The 15,849-nt window shown below is 37.0% G+C and overlaps 1 protein-coding gene across 6 annotated transcripts in view; it reads left to right on the forward strand.

Moving 5' to 3' along the window:
- LOC131435823 (sorbin and SH3 domain-containing protein 1) overlaps positions 1-15,849 on the forward strand; it is a 200,937-nt gene that overhangs the window by 154,647 nt on the left and 30,441 nt on the right. For 3 of the 6 annotated variants that reach the window (XM_058604041.1, XM_058604042.1, XM_058604044.1), the window contains exon 1: positions 14,039-14,661. The exons of the other annotated variants lie outside the window; for them this stretch is intronic. Coding sequence is in view for 1 of the 3 variants with exons in the window: in XM_058604044.1 (XP_058460027.1) it covers positions 14,658-14,661 (4 nt within the window). In the remaining 2 variants the exon portion in view is untranslated. Of the gene's footprint in view, positions 1-14,038; positions 14,662-15,849 lie in introns of those variants that run through there. 6 annotated transcript variants of the gene reach the window in all.

Genomic DNA, 15,849 nt, shown 5'->3' on the forward strand with positions numbered 1-15,849 from the left:
GTCCTTGTTGCTGCTCGCTTCTTCTGTTCTACACTTTGTTTCGAGATTTTCTGCTTCTTGTAGGTCTTCAGGTGATTTCGCCTCTTGATACGCTGGATCATTCCGGCACTCGTTCCTGCTTTTTTGGCCAAATCACGTATTGACATTGATATGTTCTTCATGATTAGAGATACCACTTTCTGGTCCAGTTTCGGATTGGAAGAACCGGGTTTTCTGCCTCTTCCTGGTAGCTCATCCTAAGAATAATGTTCCCCAAACTTATTAGTTATGTTTTTAACACTGGCATGATGAATTCTAAACCGCTTCGCCAATTTTCGCATAGTAATACCCTTCTCACTTAGCCATGTGTCCAGAACTTTAATTTCCACTTCCTTCTCAATACTCGACATTTTGAAAACGCAGAATTTCAACCGCACAAACAAGTGAAGAATCGAAAGCTGACAGCCAAACGCACAGCATGCTGCGATCTGAGCATAAAAAACCATCACAAACACATGCGTACAACACAACTGTATGTGGATAGCTTATTTTCGATACACTCCTTACAACTAACTTTACTATGGGCGCCTTTTCAAAAATTACCCTCTGAGAGAGAGATAAGTTTTGATCGTGAATATCTCTTGTTGTATCTAACGTATCAACATGGCTACATGCCATTGGAAATATGATCACAATTTTATGATAAAATTTTCAGTTGAACCTTATGATAAAAAAAGAACCGGAATTTTCATTTTAAAATTCCCGCGCTTGTACAATCGGTAAACTTAAACTTCTCTCAACGTTGGCAACACTTTTATACACATTCTGTCAAATTTTGACGCATATCGTACGATTAGTTTTTGTTTGGCGTCTATACAAAGAAGTTGAAAAATTTTCGTGTGGCGATTTTTATAATGGATTTAGAAAATCTAGAACAACGTGCGTGCATCAAATTTTGTGTTGCAAATGGATTTAAGTGTTCCGGAACGTTGAAAACGTTAGAAAAGGCCTTTGGTGAATCGTGTCTAGGAAAAACATAGACATACGAGTGGTATAAATGCTTCAAAGGTGGTCGTACAAGCTTGGATCATGATGAGATCCCTGGCCACCCAACAACATCTGTTACTGAAGAAAACATTGAATCGGCGAAGCAAATCGTGTTGCAAAATCGTTCTGTACCGATTAGAGAGATTGCTGTGTTGTTGGGCATCTCTTATGGATCAGCCAAACACATTTTAACTGATGTTTTGGGTTTGAAACGCGTCGCTTCTCGGCTGATGCCAAAAAAGCTGAATTTCACGATAATGCCCCGGCTCACACAGCGTTGGTTGTGTCGCAGTTTTTGGCCAAAAACTCAACCAATATCATCAACCAAGCACCGTACTCTCCAGATATGGCCCCGTGTGACTTTATCCTCTTCCCCAGACTCAAATTGCCATTGCGGGTAACGCGTTTTGAGACCATAGAGACCATAAAAGAGAATTCGCTGCGTGAACTAAAGGCCATACCTTCGGCGGCCTATAAAACTTGTATGGAAAATTGGATCAAGCGTTGGCATGCATGTATTGCCGCAGGAGGAGAGTACTTTGAAGGCGATAATGAAGAAATTTATTAAAAATTGAAATTTTGCGTTTTGCCTTTCTCATATAGAAAGGTTATGCAATCACTGTGAAAACCGACTTTTGAACCGAGGCCCGAAGGGCCGAGTGTCATATACCATTCGACTCAGTTCGTCGAGTACGCAGAATGTCTCTGTGTGTGTATGTGCGCATGTGTGTATGTAACGTTTTTTTGCACTAACTTTTCTCAGAAATGGCTGAACCGATTTTCACAAACTTAGATTCAAATGAAAGGTCTTGAGGTTCCATACGAAATTCCTGAATATTATTTGGATCCGACTTCCGGGTCGGAAGTTATGGGGTAAAATGTGCAAAAAAAGATAATATATGTTCTAACTTTTCTCATAGATGGCGCGACCGATTTTCACAAACTTAGGTTCAAATGAAAGGTCCTGTGGTCCCATACGTAATTCCTGAATTTCATGCGGATACGACTTCCAGATCCGGAAATATAGGGTAAAGTGGGTTAAAAATTGTATACTATCATGAAAAATGGGGAAAAACCTTAAAAAAATTTCTACATCGACCTCAAATGTTTTCCAATTGATAGTTTTTATCAGTAGACGGTCAAACAAACCGATTTCGGCTATTCTTTTAAGAATCGAAGAAAATTATTTTGAAGTATACCACAGTATTGTATATGATAGTATGATTGATATGAGAAAGGTATCATTGCATCACTAGGTGGATTAAAACAGGTTTTTTAATAAAATTCCGGTTCTTTTTCGATCATAAGGTAATTAAACTTTTCTCAAATGTTTGGTATCAACGAGTATCAAAGAGGAAAACACATGACGCTTGTTTGCCTTTCTCGTATTTTGAAAGCTCATAGCTCAGTGATCTGTAGAAGGATTTATATAATCTAACTACCCGTAAATTCGTTGCAATAGCATTGAAGTTTTTCAATAGTATACAGATTATCCTGTATTTTTTCAATTGTTGTTCAGAATGTTCAATGTAACTAATCTAAACTTTAGCTTAGGTGCTTCGTTACAAATTCTAGTGGTGAAAAAGGGGAATGCTTGCATAATTCATACAATTGATCAACTAATTGATATTCGGAAGTGTTAGGGAACATGCCAGTTGTTTTCGCATTCACGACATCCAGTAATGTCTCTGACATTACCCACCCACCTTTTTTTTTGTACAACGTTGTAATCAGAGATGTCGAATCAAAATTTAAAATGTCTTTCCGATCGAACTACTATAAGTTTGGTGAGAAAACAAAAATGGTCAACATTCAATTAATCTACGAATTTTATGATTATGTTTACACTTATCTGAAAAAATATCTGAAGAAACTCGATGGTTTGTGAAAAATCTCCGACTAACGCAATTCTAAAAATGCAACTAGCGATTCTACGATGAAACGCAAAGAAAAAGTAACAATTCTTGTTCAATTGCCTAAGCCTGAAATTGAAACAGTTTATTATGGGTAATTTCGACGAATAAGCCATTCATCGGAATTTATTATTTCGCTGAAGACATGGATCACAAAACAAATTCCTCATATAAATTTGACGACCAAAGCCAAAAAAAGACGTATATGTCTAAGTTAACTCATCTTTATAGGTTCACCCAAATCATTAGTGCCACTAAATGTTCGAAATGTTGGGATGAACTGTAACTTTATTGTGAACAATGAATCCCCATCTTCCTGGTATAACTTGAATACTTGAATATATGTTTTTTCGCGACGAATCATACCAGTTGGTGATATCGTCCTATGAGCGCCACAAGTAATAATCGGACGGTTCAACAGCTAGAGATTTCGACGGGTGAGAAAGGACTTTCCAATTGGATATTCTCTAGAGAGTTTTTTTACGGGCTTGAAATCGTTTTTAGAAATACTCGATTGAGCTCGCTAACATTACCAGTCTTTTTTTTTTCGATTATAGAGGTTTTAACCTTAAGGTCATTCGCCTCTTCGGGCCAGAAAATTTTTCTGATCCTATGTGCGGGGTTGGGAATCGAACCCAGGCAGGCTGCGTGAAAGGCATCGACTTATCCATCACGCTGTACCCGTCCCCAACATTACCAGTCTTGGTTTTGGTTGGTATCAACTTGCAAAAACTAAGAAAAAACTCCTGATGAATATCTAACTATGAAAAGAACTCCATTTCAATACAACAAGAAAAAAAATCGCATAAAAATCAGTGACTGAACAAAAACCGGAACAGGTTCCCTCAATGACTGCCGTTTTGGTTTCAACGGCAAAACAAAACCTGCCAACCTGCAATAAACAACTTGCGATATCCCGGGGGTGAAGAAAATCAATTTCAAAGCGCACCAAAAAAACAAAACACACGACACGACAAATTGCGCTAATCATGTGGGAACGAGAAACAAAATTGACACTAATGGTCGATAATCTGCACCGTTGCAATGCAATTCAACTCCAGTTGGGAAAGACAGCAAAGAAAAGCTAGAGAGAGAGAGAGAAGGTACGATAGCGCTGCATCCATAATAATACAAACCACTGACTAAAACAAGGAAGTCACTGTCACTTTCACCGAGCATTTTTTTTCCCGCCGTCGTCTTCTTCTTACGATTGCGCTCTGTCTCCTTCGCTCGAATATTGACCCAAGCAAATCGGGCGGAAGAAGGTGGTAAGTGGACACTGCAAGTAAACTCCTTTTGTTGAATGTGACGATTTCGAAAAGTGATTTCATTGTGAACAGCTAATTGAATTAACTAAGAAATTAGATACTCCAATCGGTGGTGGTGCACTTTGACGAAATGTAAACGTGTAAGTGAGATTACGTCTTCAGGAAAAAAAGGTAAAAAGCCAAGAAAGGCAGGTACACGGTCAACACTTTTACGGACTCCGGTTTGCAATCTACAATCACGCAGAATAGGCGCAAAGCCAGGTCCAAGAGGGCAGCGAGACAGGACCGAACCGGTTGTCCAGTTCCAAGAGTTATAAAATCACACTTCGCAGCAAAAGGAAAGTGTTTACGATGAAAGCTCAATGACTGCCCCGTCTCGGTACGTCTTGCCATGTTGGATCGTATCTTACATCTCACCACATGGTTTGCTTATCTCGCCACGTGACCGCAGACTTGGCCACCGAGCTCAGCAGCAGTTGGGCGCTCATATCACCCAGCCCTGCAGCCTAATCCGAACCGAACCGCAACGAGATGAGTGATTCTTTGTTTTTTCTTCGATGGATGGTGAGTTACATAGCCTACTTGGCATCAAACTCTGCACTGCTGAATGCTAACCTGGGTCAGCTAACCTGTGATTTTTTTTTCGCGTGAGAATGAAATTGGCGAAACGAACACCGAAATAGGCGATGATAACACCGTTCCCTTCAGTTTGTTGTTGCACGCGATTTGATTTGCAAGAGAGCTTCCATGCTCGTGATCGATGTTATTGATGTTATCGATGTGTGAACAAATTACCAGCGATAAACTGTGGCAATTTACGTGTTGATTGATGAATTTAGTGTGAGCACGGTTTACTAAGATTCTGTGTGATTCGAAATCTATTGTTGTATCATAACAATGAAAGATATGAAAACACAACTGTCACGGTGACAATAAAAATACATTTTTTCACTGGTGACAATAAAAATACATTCAATATTTTGCTGGATAATTGAAATAGTTCTAAATTTTTGGAAAACATTCTGCGTTGCATTCATAAAAAAACATTAGAATTCTATTAAGGGGCGAGTAGGGTCTAACACTTTTGAAAAATCATTTATTATTATCTTTATACTGTCTTATAGTAGGAAATTTCAAGAATATTTTGTGAAATTTTCAAGCCTATTGGAATGAAACTCTGGAAGTTATGGACCTTTATCTATGGCTATCTCATTTTGCGAAGAATCATGAGCTCGTCGCACAGGTTCAAGATTTCTAATTCGATTAACTTTAAAACTTGGCAAAACATTCTTGAAATGTTTCGTTATAATAAATTATGAAAAAAAATATGATACGGGCTCCCTGAAGTCAATAATTATTACCATTAATTTTATAGCCAAAAAACTTTAAACGCATTTTTCTCGAAAGCAGGTTTTGAAAGATTGTCATTCAAAAAATACTGCACCAATTTTTTTCAAATTCTGCACACATTTTCTACATATAATAAACCAGACCCCAAAGTTTTCACTTTCGTTGTTTGTTACTTTGGGGAGGTTTAACAGCTACAAAAAAGAGGGGTTCTTCGTGAAAAATCGTAGTTTCTAGTTTAAACAACCACCAAAAATTTGAAAAACTAAAAAAAAAAATTAAACAGAAACTTTGGGGTCTAGGAAAATTTCTTCTCTAACTATGCTGCATTCATTTGTTCACTTCTGATTAGTCTGCGCTGAGATACAGTGGACACCGGCAATCATGATTTTTAAAAAGCGTCCTCAAAAATATCTCTTCACCGACTTATTTCTCCATATTTTTCCACGAAAAAATTACAAAATGTTGTTCGAATGATGCTTTTTATCATTCAAAACATTTATTTTGTTGAACGATAGCTCGCAAAACCCGTTTCGACCCCTTTAGCACTTAATTTTCTTCGCAACGGCTCAACCGATTTTCACAAACTAAGATTCAAATGAAATGGTCAAAAACAAGTACTAATCCCATAAAACTATCTGATAAATTCTTCTAGTTTGCAGAGCTTGTTAGTTTGTGGGCATAACAACTTAATTCCGCACTACTGGTCCCCACTTTTCTTGTTTCGGAAGCTCGGAAAGTAGAGAAGAAAAACATCAAAAATAGAGTTTTCTTCGATTTCTCTGCGATGCTTAAACCAATTTTTACAAATCGTGAACTCAATTAATGCTCATATTATCTTTAAAGCTACTGTGAAATTTCATCCAGATCCGACTTTCGGTTCCGCAGTTACAGGGCGATGAGTGTCAAAGTTTTCAAATCGCCATATAGATTGACAATATACACCCAAACTTCGGTTTACGTAAACTTTTTTTACGTTAGCTCTTTTCTCACGAACAAAATCCCAAATAACGAAAATTTCTCACGAACCTACTTCGTAAAAAGAAGGTTTTTGCATACAATGAAAATCATTTCCGGCTCATTTATATTCCATGGAAATTACTACAATATGGGTATTTTCGGAACGGGTTTGATGAGTAGATGTCAGAAAACGATGTTTGAGATGGTTCTGAATTCCAAGATGGCGACTTCCGGTTTATTGATATTCCTTGAAAACCCTTACAATATGAGTATTTTTGAAATGGGTTTGATGAGTAGATATCAGAAAACGATGTTTGAGGTGGTTCTGAATTCCAAGATGGCATAGCATATTTTCAACAGTCTTAATAATCTGAAACTGATTTTTCCGGTATTTTAATCTTTTTTCTACTAAATCCGGCTATAATTCAGATCTCCCGCAGATATTAGGCTACTGCTTCAAAAATGTAAGCTCCTACTAATGGAAACCGTTCCGAAAATATGCATATTGTGAAGGTTCGACTCTTTCAAGAAATATCGACACAAATTGTAAGGGTTATCAAGGAATAACCGAAAGCCGCCATTTTGGATTTCATAACGACCTCAAACATCGTCTTCCTACATTTACTCATCAAACCTGTTTCGAAAATACTCATATTGTTAGGGTTTTCATGGAATATCAATAAACCGGAAGTCATCCTTTTCCTGCAAATACAAATAATTTTTGTTCCATAGTTACCCATTATTTTATTCATATCCAATAATATACATACATAGGGAAAACTTTTTTTACGTTGAAAATTCCAAATAACGTAAACTTGTTTTACGTTGAAAATTCCAAATAACCTAAACTTTTTTTACGTCATATGTCGATTTACGAAGTCCCGATTTTTACGTAAATGGAGGTTTGGGTGTATACAACATCGGTACGTGGTGGTACGTTGGAAGAAGAAGACACAAAACGAACCGTTCGTGCTTTGTTCTATTTCGTACACGCTATAAAGAAAACGAAACGATTACGGATGTCTGCTACTAGTGTGTGATATTGGTAAAAGAGGGTGCTGCGGTTGATAGAAAATTTGATCTATTTTATGATAAGTGCTACCGAGAGAATAAAGAATGTAATGGTAAAATAATCGATAAAAAAAAAGAATGTCAATGAATTGAAATTTATTTTAAAAAAAATGCACTTTTCACAGCCGGTAGTGCAGTAATATCATGCCGGTGGTGTAGTGATGTCAATAATAATAATAATAATAATAGTAATAATAACAATCCTACTACATGTTTTATGCTACTGATTCATGCTGTTTAGCTTGACTTACATATGCAGAAGTAACAGAAATGTAGAGTCGCTTCGTTTATTAGATTTCGTTTAATTGGTTCAATAAAAATAGAGCATGAGATAGTAAGTCTAGGTTTGACTAGGTTCAAAACTATTCCAATTTTTAGATCATATTTGTTGCTGGCAAACGAACCAACTTCGACTATTCCGTTCATCTGAATCCGGTTTCGGGAGTATTGGAAATGGTGATTAAAACTGCAAAAAGGAGCAGTTCTTACTTCTCACAAAATCAAATTTTCGAGTAAAAATACTGAAAAAAATCTTATCGTGTCCTACACCGATAGAAATGGACTTTAAAAATTAAAAAACGATTCACACATAAAAAAATTATTTTGATTTTGTCATTATCATCCAAGATTCCAATTAAACTCCATTTGTGAGAAAAGTACACCGAATACCCGATTGTTAGTTACCCGATATTAGTAAAAAGTATTATATCAAAGATGGATAAAAAAAAGTTTTCGTTAGAAGTTGACAGGGAAAATAATTATCTATGCTGGGATAATTTCATTGAACTAAAGAATTCGACGACAATTGAAGATCAGAGTGAACTGAACTAAAGAATGGTGTTCTTTTGTAATTAGGTTTGAAATTGTTTAGATCGATTTTTTAAGTGTAGGATTTTTTTTTTTTTTTATTCGATAGTAACATATTTGAAGACACACTGCTTAAGCTCTTAGATGCCAAGGGCATTTTAGTGTAGGATTTGGTAAGTATTGTTTAAGTATTTTCATTCGAAAATTTAACTAGTTTGGTTAATGTCACTAGCCCTTTTCGTAGGATTTGTCAGTTTTCGATTATATTTTTGCCTTTCTCATATAGGAAGATCATGCAATCACTGTGAAAACCGACTTTTGAACCGAGGCCTGGAGGGCCGAGTGTCATATACCATTCGACTCAGTTCGTCGAATACGTTTTTCGCACTAACTTTTCTCGGAGATGGCTGAACCGATTTTCACAAACTTAGATTCAAATGAAAGGTCTTGTGATCCCATACAAAATTCCTGAATATTTTTTGGATCTGACTTCCGGTTCTGGAGTTATGGGGTAAAATGCGCAAAAAAATGAAAATATGTGTTGTAACTTTTCTCAGAGATGGTTGAACCGATTTTCACAAACTTAGGTTCAAATAAAAGGTCTTCTGGTTTTATACGTAATTCATGAATTTCATCCGGATCCGACTTCCTGATCCGGAAATATGGGGTAAAATGTGTTAAAAAATTTATACCATCACTGAAAAGGGCGAAAAACCGCAAAAAAATTCTAAATCGACCTCAAATTTTCTTCACTTAATAGTTTAGCAATTTGTCGTTAAAAAAATAGCCCTTCTTGATAGTATGGGTATTTTTGACAATTCGATAGTTATTTAATAATGTTGAAAAAAAAATTCCAAAACAACTATAATTTCGAATCTTGAGCAAAAATTACTTCTGTGTAAGTTGTTTCATATTTACAGTAAAAGAAAATACCCCAATAAGATGTTTCAATACATTGTCAAACTCGAAATTCTTACGTTCTTTGTATTGCAATCAATATTCCACTTGTTATCATTACATTTTGAGTGCAAAATAAATCCAAATAATTTTCCATCCGCCAAACTTTGAATTGGGTGGTGGTTTTAGTTAAACTTGACTAATCGATAAAAATAATTCGATTGTTATGTCAAGTTTTAGGCAAAAGTTAAAGTTATTCGCAAAATCGTTCACAGCACAAGTGCACAAATATTAAATTCCGAATTTTGGTTTAGGTGGGTTATGTCCCGGGTTGGCGGTTCAATGCGTAGGACGCTGGTCTTACAAGCCAGTTATTGTATGTTCGAGCTCCGACCTGAAAGGATTCCTAATGTCAGTAGGATCCATAGTAGTAACCATGCAATGATTCTGTACACTAAGAATCGGCTGCGAAGTCTGTTGAAACAGAAAGGCCAAATTCCACAAAAGGACTTTGCTTTGCTTGGTTTATGAACAGTCCCTTACCGGCTTTGAAAATTGTAATTAGATCGTGAAGCTTGAAATTCCGATGTATGTTTGTTTTATCAAATACATTTCAATTCATTGACGTTCTTTCATTCTTTCGGTCGCACTTTTAATAAAATAGCTAAAAATTTTATCAACTGCAGCACCGTTTTTTACCAATATCACACACCAGTAGCAGACATCCGTAACCGTTTCATTTTCTTTATAGCGTGTCGTTCGTTTCGTGTTTCTTCTACCACCGTACCGGTGTTGTACATATTTTCATTCTATATGGCGGTTTGAAAGCAACAACACTCATCGCCATATAACTGAGGAAACGGAGGAATTAGATATGGTTCGGACCTTGTGCCGGTTTTCCTTTAATAACTTGTTCTACAAACGTCGGATTGTTTTGCGGTCTTCTAAAGTTTTCTTCCTTGTTAAATTTCCTACGAAAATAACACACGCGCTGATTTTTTAATTTCATAGGTTGTTCTCCAGCCATATTTTTTGTAAAAAGTGAATTCCTCCATATTAAATCCCATACAAACTTTAAACCTCGGGCGCGAAAATATAGCTTCTCCGATCGAGCTAAAATTTTGAATGGTGCTTATGGGATCCAAAAGGAACAGGAAAAGTTTAGTGAAGCTGTAATCAATATTTCGTCCCACCCTATTGTAACAGATCGGCTGAAAAAGTTCGTATCGTTTCTATGAGAGGGCGCCACTACAATTAAATCCATACCATTTTCAGTTAGTACCAACCTTCAATGTTACGTGTATAAATTTGACAGCTGTCTGATTATTAGTTTGTGAGATATTGCATTTTGAGTGAAGCTACTCTTGTTATTGTGAAGAAAAAAATGGAAAAAAAGGAATTTCGTGTGTTGATGAAACACTACTTTTTGATGAAAAAAAGTGCCGCCAATACCAAAAAATGGCTTGATGAATGTTATCCAGACTCTGCACCGGGCGAAGCAACAATTCGTAAGTGGTTTGCAAAATTTCGTACTGGTCATATGAGCACCGAAGACGATGAACGCAGTGGACGTCCAAAAGAGACTGTTACCGATGAAAACGTGAAAAAAATCCACAAAATGATTTTCAATGACCGTAAAGTGAAGTTCATCGAGATAGCTGACACCCTAAAGATATCAAAGGAACGTGTTGGACATATTATCAAAGATAAATAATAAAGACATGTATGTGCTTACAAGTATTTTAAAAAATCTGGTCCTTTGCCGGTACCTTCTAAAATGACCGCACTCACCGCTTGGTGGACCGCGAGATTACTTACATTGTTATCATTTCGACCAAAGCGTGCCATGAAATCTCAATATATACACGCAGAGAAAAAAATCGTAAAAATAACCAAATTTGGGTTTCACCCAACAAATATTTTTGTTGAAATAGTGACAAAAGAAAATCTGGTTTGATATTGTAAATATTGCTAATTGAAACTACAAAACATGATCGTTTATATATCTCGGTGGATTAGTTTGTTTCAATAAACAGTTTGATAAAAATAACAAATATTTTACTTGCGCGTTCCTGTCAATCTCTTGACAAACAATTTCACAGTAAATTCAACTTAAAATATAGTTTTAAATGAAACGAACTCTAGGTGAAGTCAATAATTGTAACGCTTTAAATTCACGAAACCTTTTAGTTGAAATAAATTTCCTTGAAATTAGTTATTTCAACTAACGCTTTTGATTGTTGAAACCATACATTTTTGTTTGATTTCAGGAATAAAATAATTTCTTTCATACTAATTTAACGAAGTAATTTTTGATACTACTTTTATTTGTTTCCAGTTTCCTAATATACAATTTTTTTAAATTTTGCATTTTTTCAAGACTTCGGTGCTTCATCAGTCAAAATAGAGATCCTGCATGAAATATTTTTTGCAAAGGAAATGTGTTATGTAATGTTATGTAATTTTCAAAATCTTTCCAATTATCGATACATACGCTTGAATTATTGAAAATCCCTTAGTTAATTGAAGAAGCAGATAAACTTTTTCTATAAAACTTGTAAAAAACTTCATCCGCGGGAGATACAAAAATGCCCTGGATTATTATCGCGGGAAAAATGCTCTATTACGGTTCATTTGAACAGTAAACTATTACGGTTCATTTGAACAGTAAACTTAGTTATATCAGTACACAAATAAGATCATAGATAAATTAAACCTATTTTTTTTCTTGAAATAAAGATACAGCAGGATTGAGTCAACTCGGATATTTCGATAACGTCAATTCAACTTTGGTTGACATGTAATAAATAGTTAATTTATTTCAACAACAAAATTCATTGGGAGCAAATAAATTTTTCGTTTGGTTAAACCAAAGTTTAGATTCAAATCAAGCAGTGAACATTTTTTATATTTAAGGGAGAAATTGGTTCAAAACAATCATATTCTAGCTTGAAATGAACATAAATCATATTAAAAATTCTACTAACTGTTTTGTTATTTTAAACATGCTCCATTTCTCTGCGTGTACAAATGAGCTAACGTATCGAAAGGGTTCTCACGGTTTGACATTTGCATTATGAATGCGATTATGGGAACTCAGCAGTGCAACCAATATATCACAATTGGTGCCAGTTTCACGGAGGACCGTAGATGTGTGCCAAAAAAAGATCGTGACTGTTATGTCTGGAAAATCGTTTGTGATATTATTCACGAATATTTGAATATGAGAAAGCTTTGTGCAAAATAGGTGCCGCGTGAGCTCACAATCGATAAAAAACAACAACGAAAAACCATGCTGAAATTGAACGAATTGGGCTTCGAATTGCTTCCTCATCCACCGTATTCTCCAGATTTGGCCCCCAGTGACTTTTTCCTGTTCTCAGACCTCAAGAGAATGCTCGTTGATAAAAAATTAAGAAGCAATGAAGAGGTAATCGCTGAAACTGATGCCTATTTTGAGGCAAAGAACAAATCGTACTATCGCCTCTGATGGCAATTATGTTGAATAATAAAAACTGTATCGCCTCTGATGGCAATTATGTTGAATAATAAAAACGAATTTTGGCAAATGTGTGTTTCTATTAAACGATACGAACTTTTCAGCCGAACTGTTATAGCCTTTCAATATGAGAAAGGCAAAAATTGTCTTAATCATCACCACCAACTTAGGACTGAAAACGCATAGAAAAAGACTTCAATGTACGCTAGATGTCGTAGAACGTTGTGGCGCGTGTCGTGATTTTCACGCGATGTCGCTCCAAGAGACTCCATGGCACTGATTTGATCGCAACGTCTGAATATCGAAATGGAATAACAGCCTGAGCGTTTGAGACTTTATAGTCACGCAGAAGGCTTGCTACTATTGCTGTTGCTGGGAGAGAACTGCTCACCACCACGTCCGAATATCGAATCGAAGTATAGCCTGAGCGTTTGAGACTTTATAGTCACGCAGAAGGTTTGCTGCTGTTGCTGTTGCTGGGAGAGAACTGCTCACCACCACGTCCGAATATCGAATGAACTAATAGTCTGAGCGTTTAAGATTTTTATAGCGACGTTGGGTAATACTACTTTGTTTACTATATAGGGGGAGCAGTGCTGCTGGAGAAGAAAAAGAAAGGTTTCTTTTCTATTTGAGTAAGGAACGCGTGTGCCTATATTTTTGTTCAATGGTATTTTATTTTATATTATTTTTTTGCTTTTGTTACATAACTTGATATTATTATTTGACTCTGAACTCTACAGCGCGATAAATTGAATGCCGACTTTTTCAAAACACCTTTTTCACACGATCTGTGACAAAAATTACGCAAAAACATTACCGAAAGACACCCAGAAGCGAGCGCGAACTTTGATGCAAAAAGTACATCACCGGATAAAAAAATTATACTGCGCAGTATGTCATGAACCTGTTTTTATTGTACATTATGTACAAACAAAATGTGGCAGTAACATGTGTATGACACAGCAGAAAAGAACTCGAATCTCCTGTTATCTACACAAGCCGTTTGTTATTCCTCGGGCGCGATGCATCGCTGATCACCCTCTCTCCCGAAAAAAATATGCATGCAAAACAACTTCACTTTATCAGTCCTTTCGCTCTTCACCCAACCACGCTTTATCGAAAAACCTAAACAGTCGCAATAATAGCAACGCTTATGACACGAGAGTGAGACCCGACCCAACCGATGTACTCTCTCTCTCTCTCGGTCACCCATGGGGAGAGCCGTACGCGCGAATCCCTCCGGCAACCGATGTTAGTCGCCAACTAGGTTTAGTTGACAGTAGTCGCGGTGTTTAAGAGTTGCGCTAAAATTTACGCGGCGTTTGCGCGCGATCGACATCCACCCGTTTCTCGACTCGCTGCCGGTTCGCCTGGACACAAGTTTATGATTGATTGATGATTGCGGAGCGTTGATTGAGACAATCTCGGTCGGTGCTTCTGGGGTTGCTTTAGTACTAGTACCGGCAAACCGAGCTGGCGATTTCCCGCGGTCTATTCTGTTACTGTGAATTGAGGTCCGGACCAACCGGCCAGGCTCTTTCAAGAGTGGCCAAGTGAGAGTGTAATAGATTACGGTGAAACGAAAGTGATTTTTCTTCACTGGCAGGAACAGTGCACACGTGTGCTGATTGGTGGCTTAATGGCACTTTGAGAACTGCAGCTGTGCCACAAAGAAATGAAGGCATAAAACGGTGGCAAACTGTACATACGGAAGCCAACGCACCCGGACTCGAGGGTAGCAACGTAAAATTGATTAAACAACCAGCTGTCAGCACGATTGTCCTGTTCCTTTTCACCCGGCGAAAGATTGCTTAGCGTAACTTAGCGACCAGAACTTCAAAAAGCGGCTATTGAAAATTTTATTAAATGGGTAAATAATCAAAACAGATTAATCATAATTCGACTCCGGCTTTCGAACACTAACCACTTTCTGGAACATCAGATCAAGCAACTCTTTTCAGTGTAGAAGTTTTAGCAGATGCGAAATAATTGGGTCAATAAAATCATTCGCTTTCGCAAACGTGGAGAAAAAATAATCTATTTTTATCGAACGTTTCTGTTTTCGGGGAAAAAAACATAGAAGATCGCAGATTGAGCCAGAGCAAGTAGAAGAAGAAAAAAATCGATACAATTTCTAGCGTGTCGACGTGTCAACGTTATTCTTTCAAACTTTCAAACATCGATGAGTCATGCCTTCAAGTCTGTTTGCGAAACGAATCGGAAAGCGATAAGGAAAACGCTGTTCTAAGAAAGCCATACCTGATATCGGTGTTGTCACTTACATGGGAACCGGAAAAATGTACGATGTTTAAGAATCTATTTGAGTTGTTTGTGTTTCGAATGAAATCCTGTTGCTTTCGGTTTGAATCATTCTAGCGGTTGGAAATAAAATGCACCAAATCAGAACTAATTGGCTCAAGTGGCACGTTTTCCTAGTTATTTGTAGATTTGTGCCTTGTCATGGCTTCTCATCATTTTCCTGATGGGAAGGGAAGGATAAAAGAAACATGGAAGGGAACTGAGAAGTGGGTGAAGTGGGAAAACAGCACAAGAAATCATTCTGCGTCCTCGGAAATCCTGTGCCAAAATGCACATTCATTAAAAACCTACAACCCGCGAGAGATTTTACAAAACGACGTTAATTTGAGTTCGACCTGCGATCACCAGATTCGACCGTGAATCATTCGAACTGAGTGCTTTTAAAGCAGCCGAAAACTGTTCGAAACAAAAAATAATGCCGATTATCACAGATTCTCTGCTGAAGTACCGATTGTATTCCACACAGAATCGCGTAGATTTCTGCTTGGAACACAGTACAGTATTTATCAAGTGAATGAAACTGCTCTAGCCTCATTTTACGATAGTAGACACCAGCACCAGCACGACCATCCCTCAGAGAACCGTTCGTATAACAAACTATGTGTGCATTGAGTTGTAGTTCCAAATAACCAGACAAACATTCCTCACGAAGAGGATATTTTACATTGAATGTTTTGAACAGAAAACTACATGTGAGAGTTACGTCACTAGGAGTGAGTAAATACTCATCCCAAGTAGC

Source organism: Malaya genurostris, chromosome 3 (genome assembly GCF_030247185.1).
Source record: "Malaya genurostris strain Urasoe2022 chromosome 3, Malgen_1.1, whole genome shotgun sequence".
Taxonomy (NCBI): domain Eukaryota; kingdom Metazoa; phylum Arthropoda; class Insecta; order Diptera; family Culicidae; genus Malaya; species Malaya genurostris.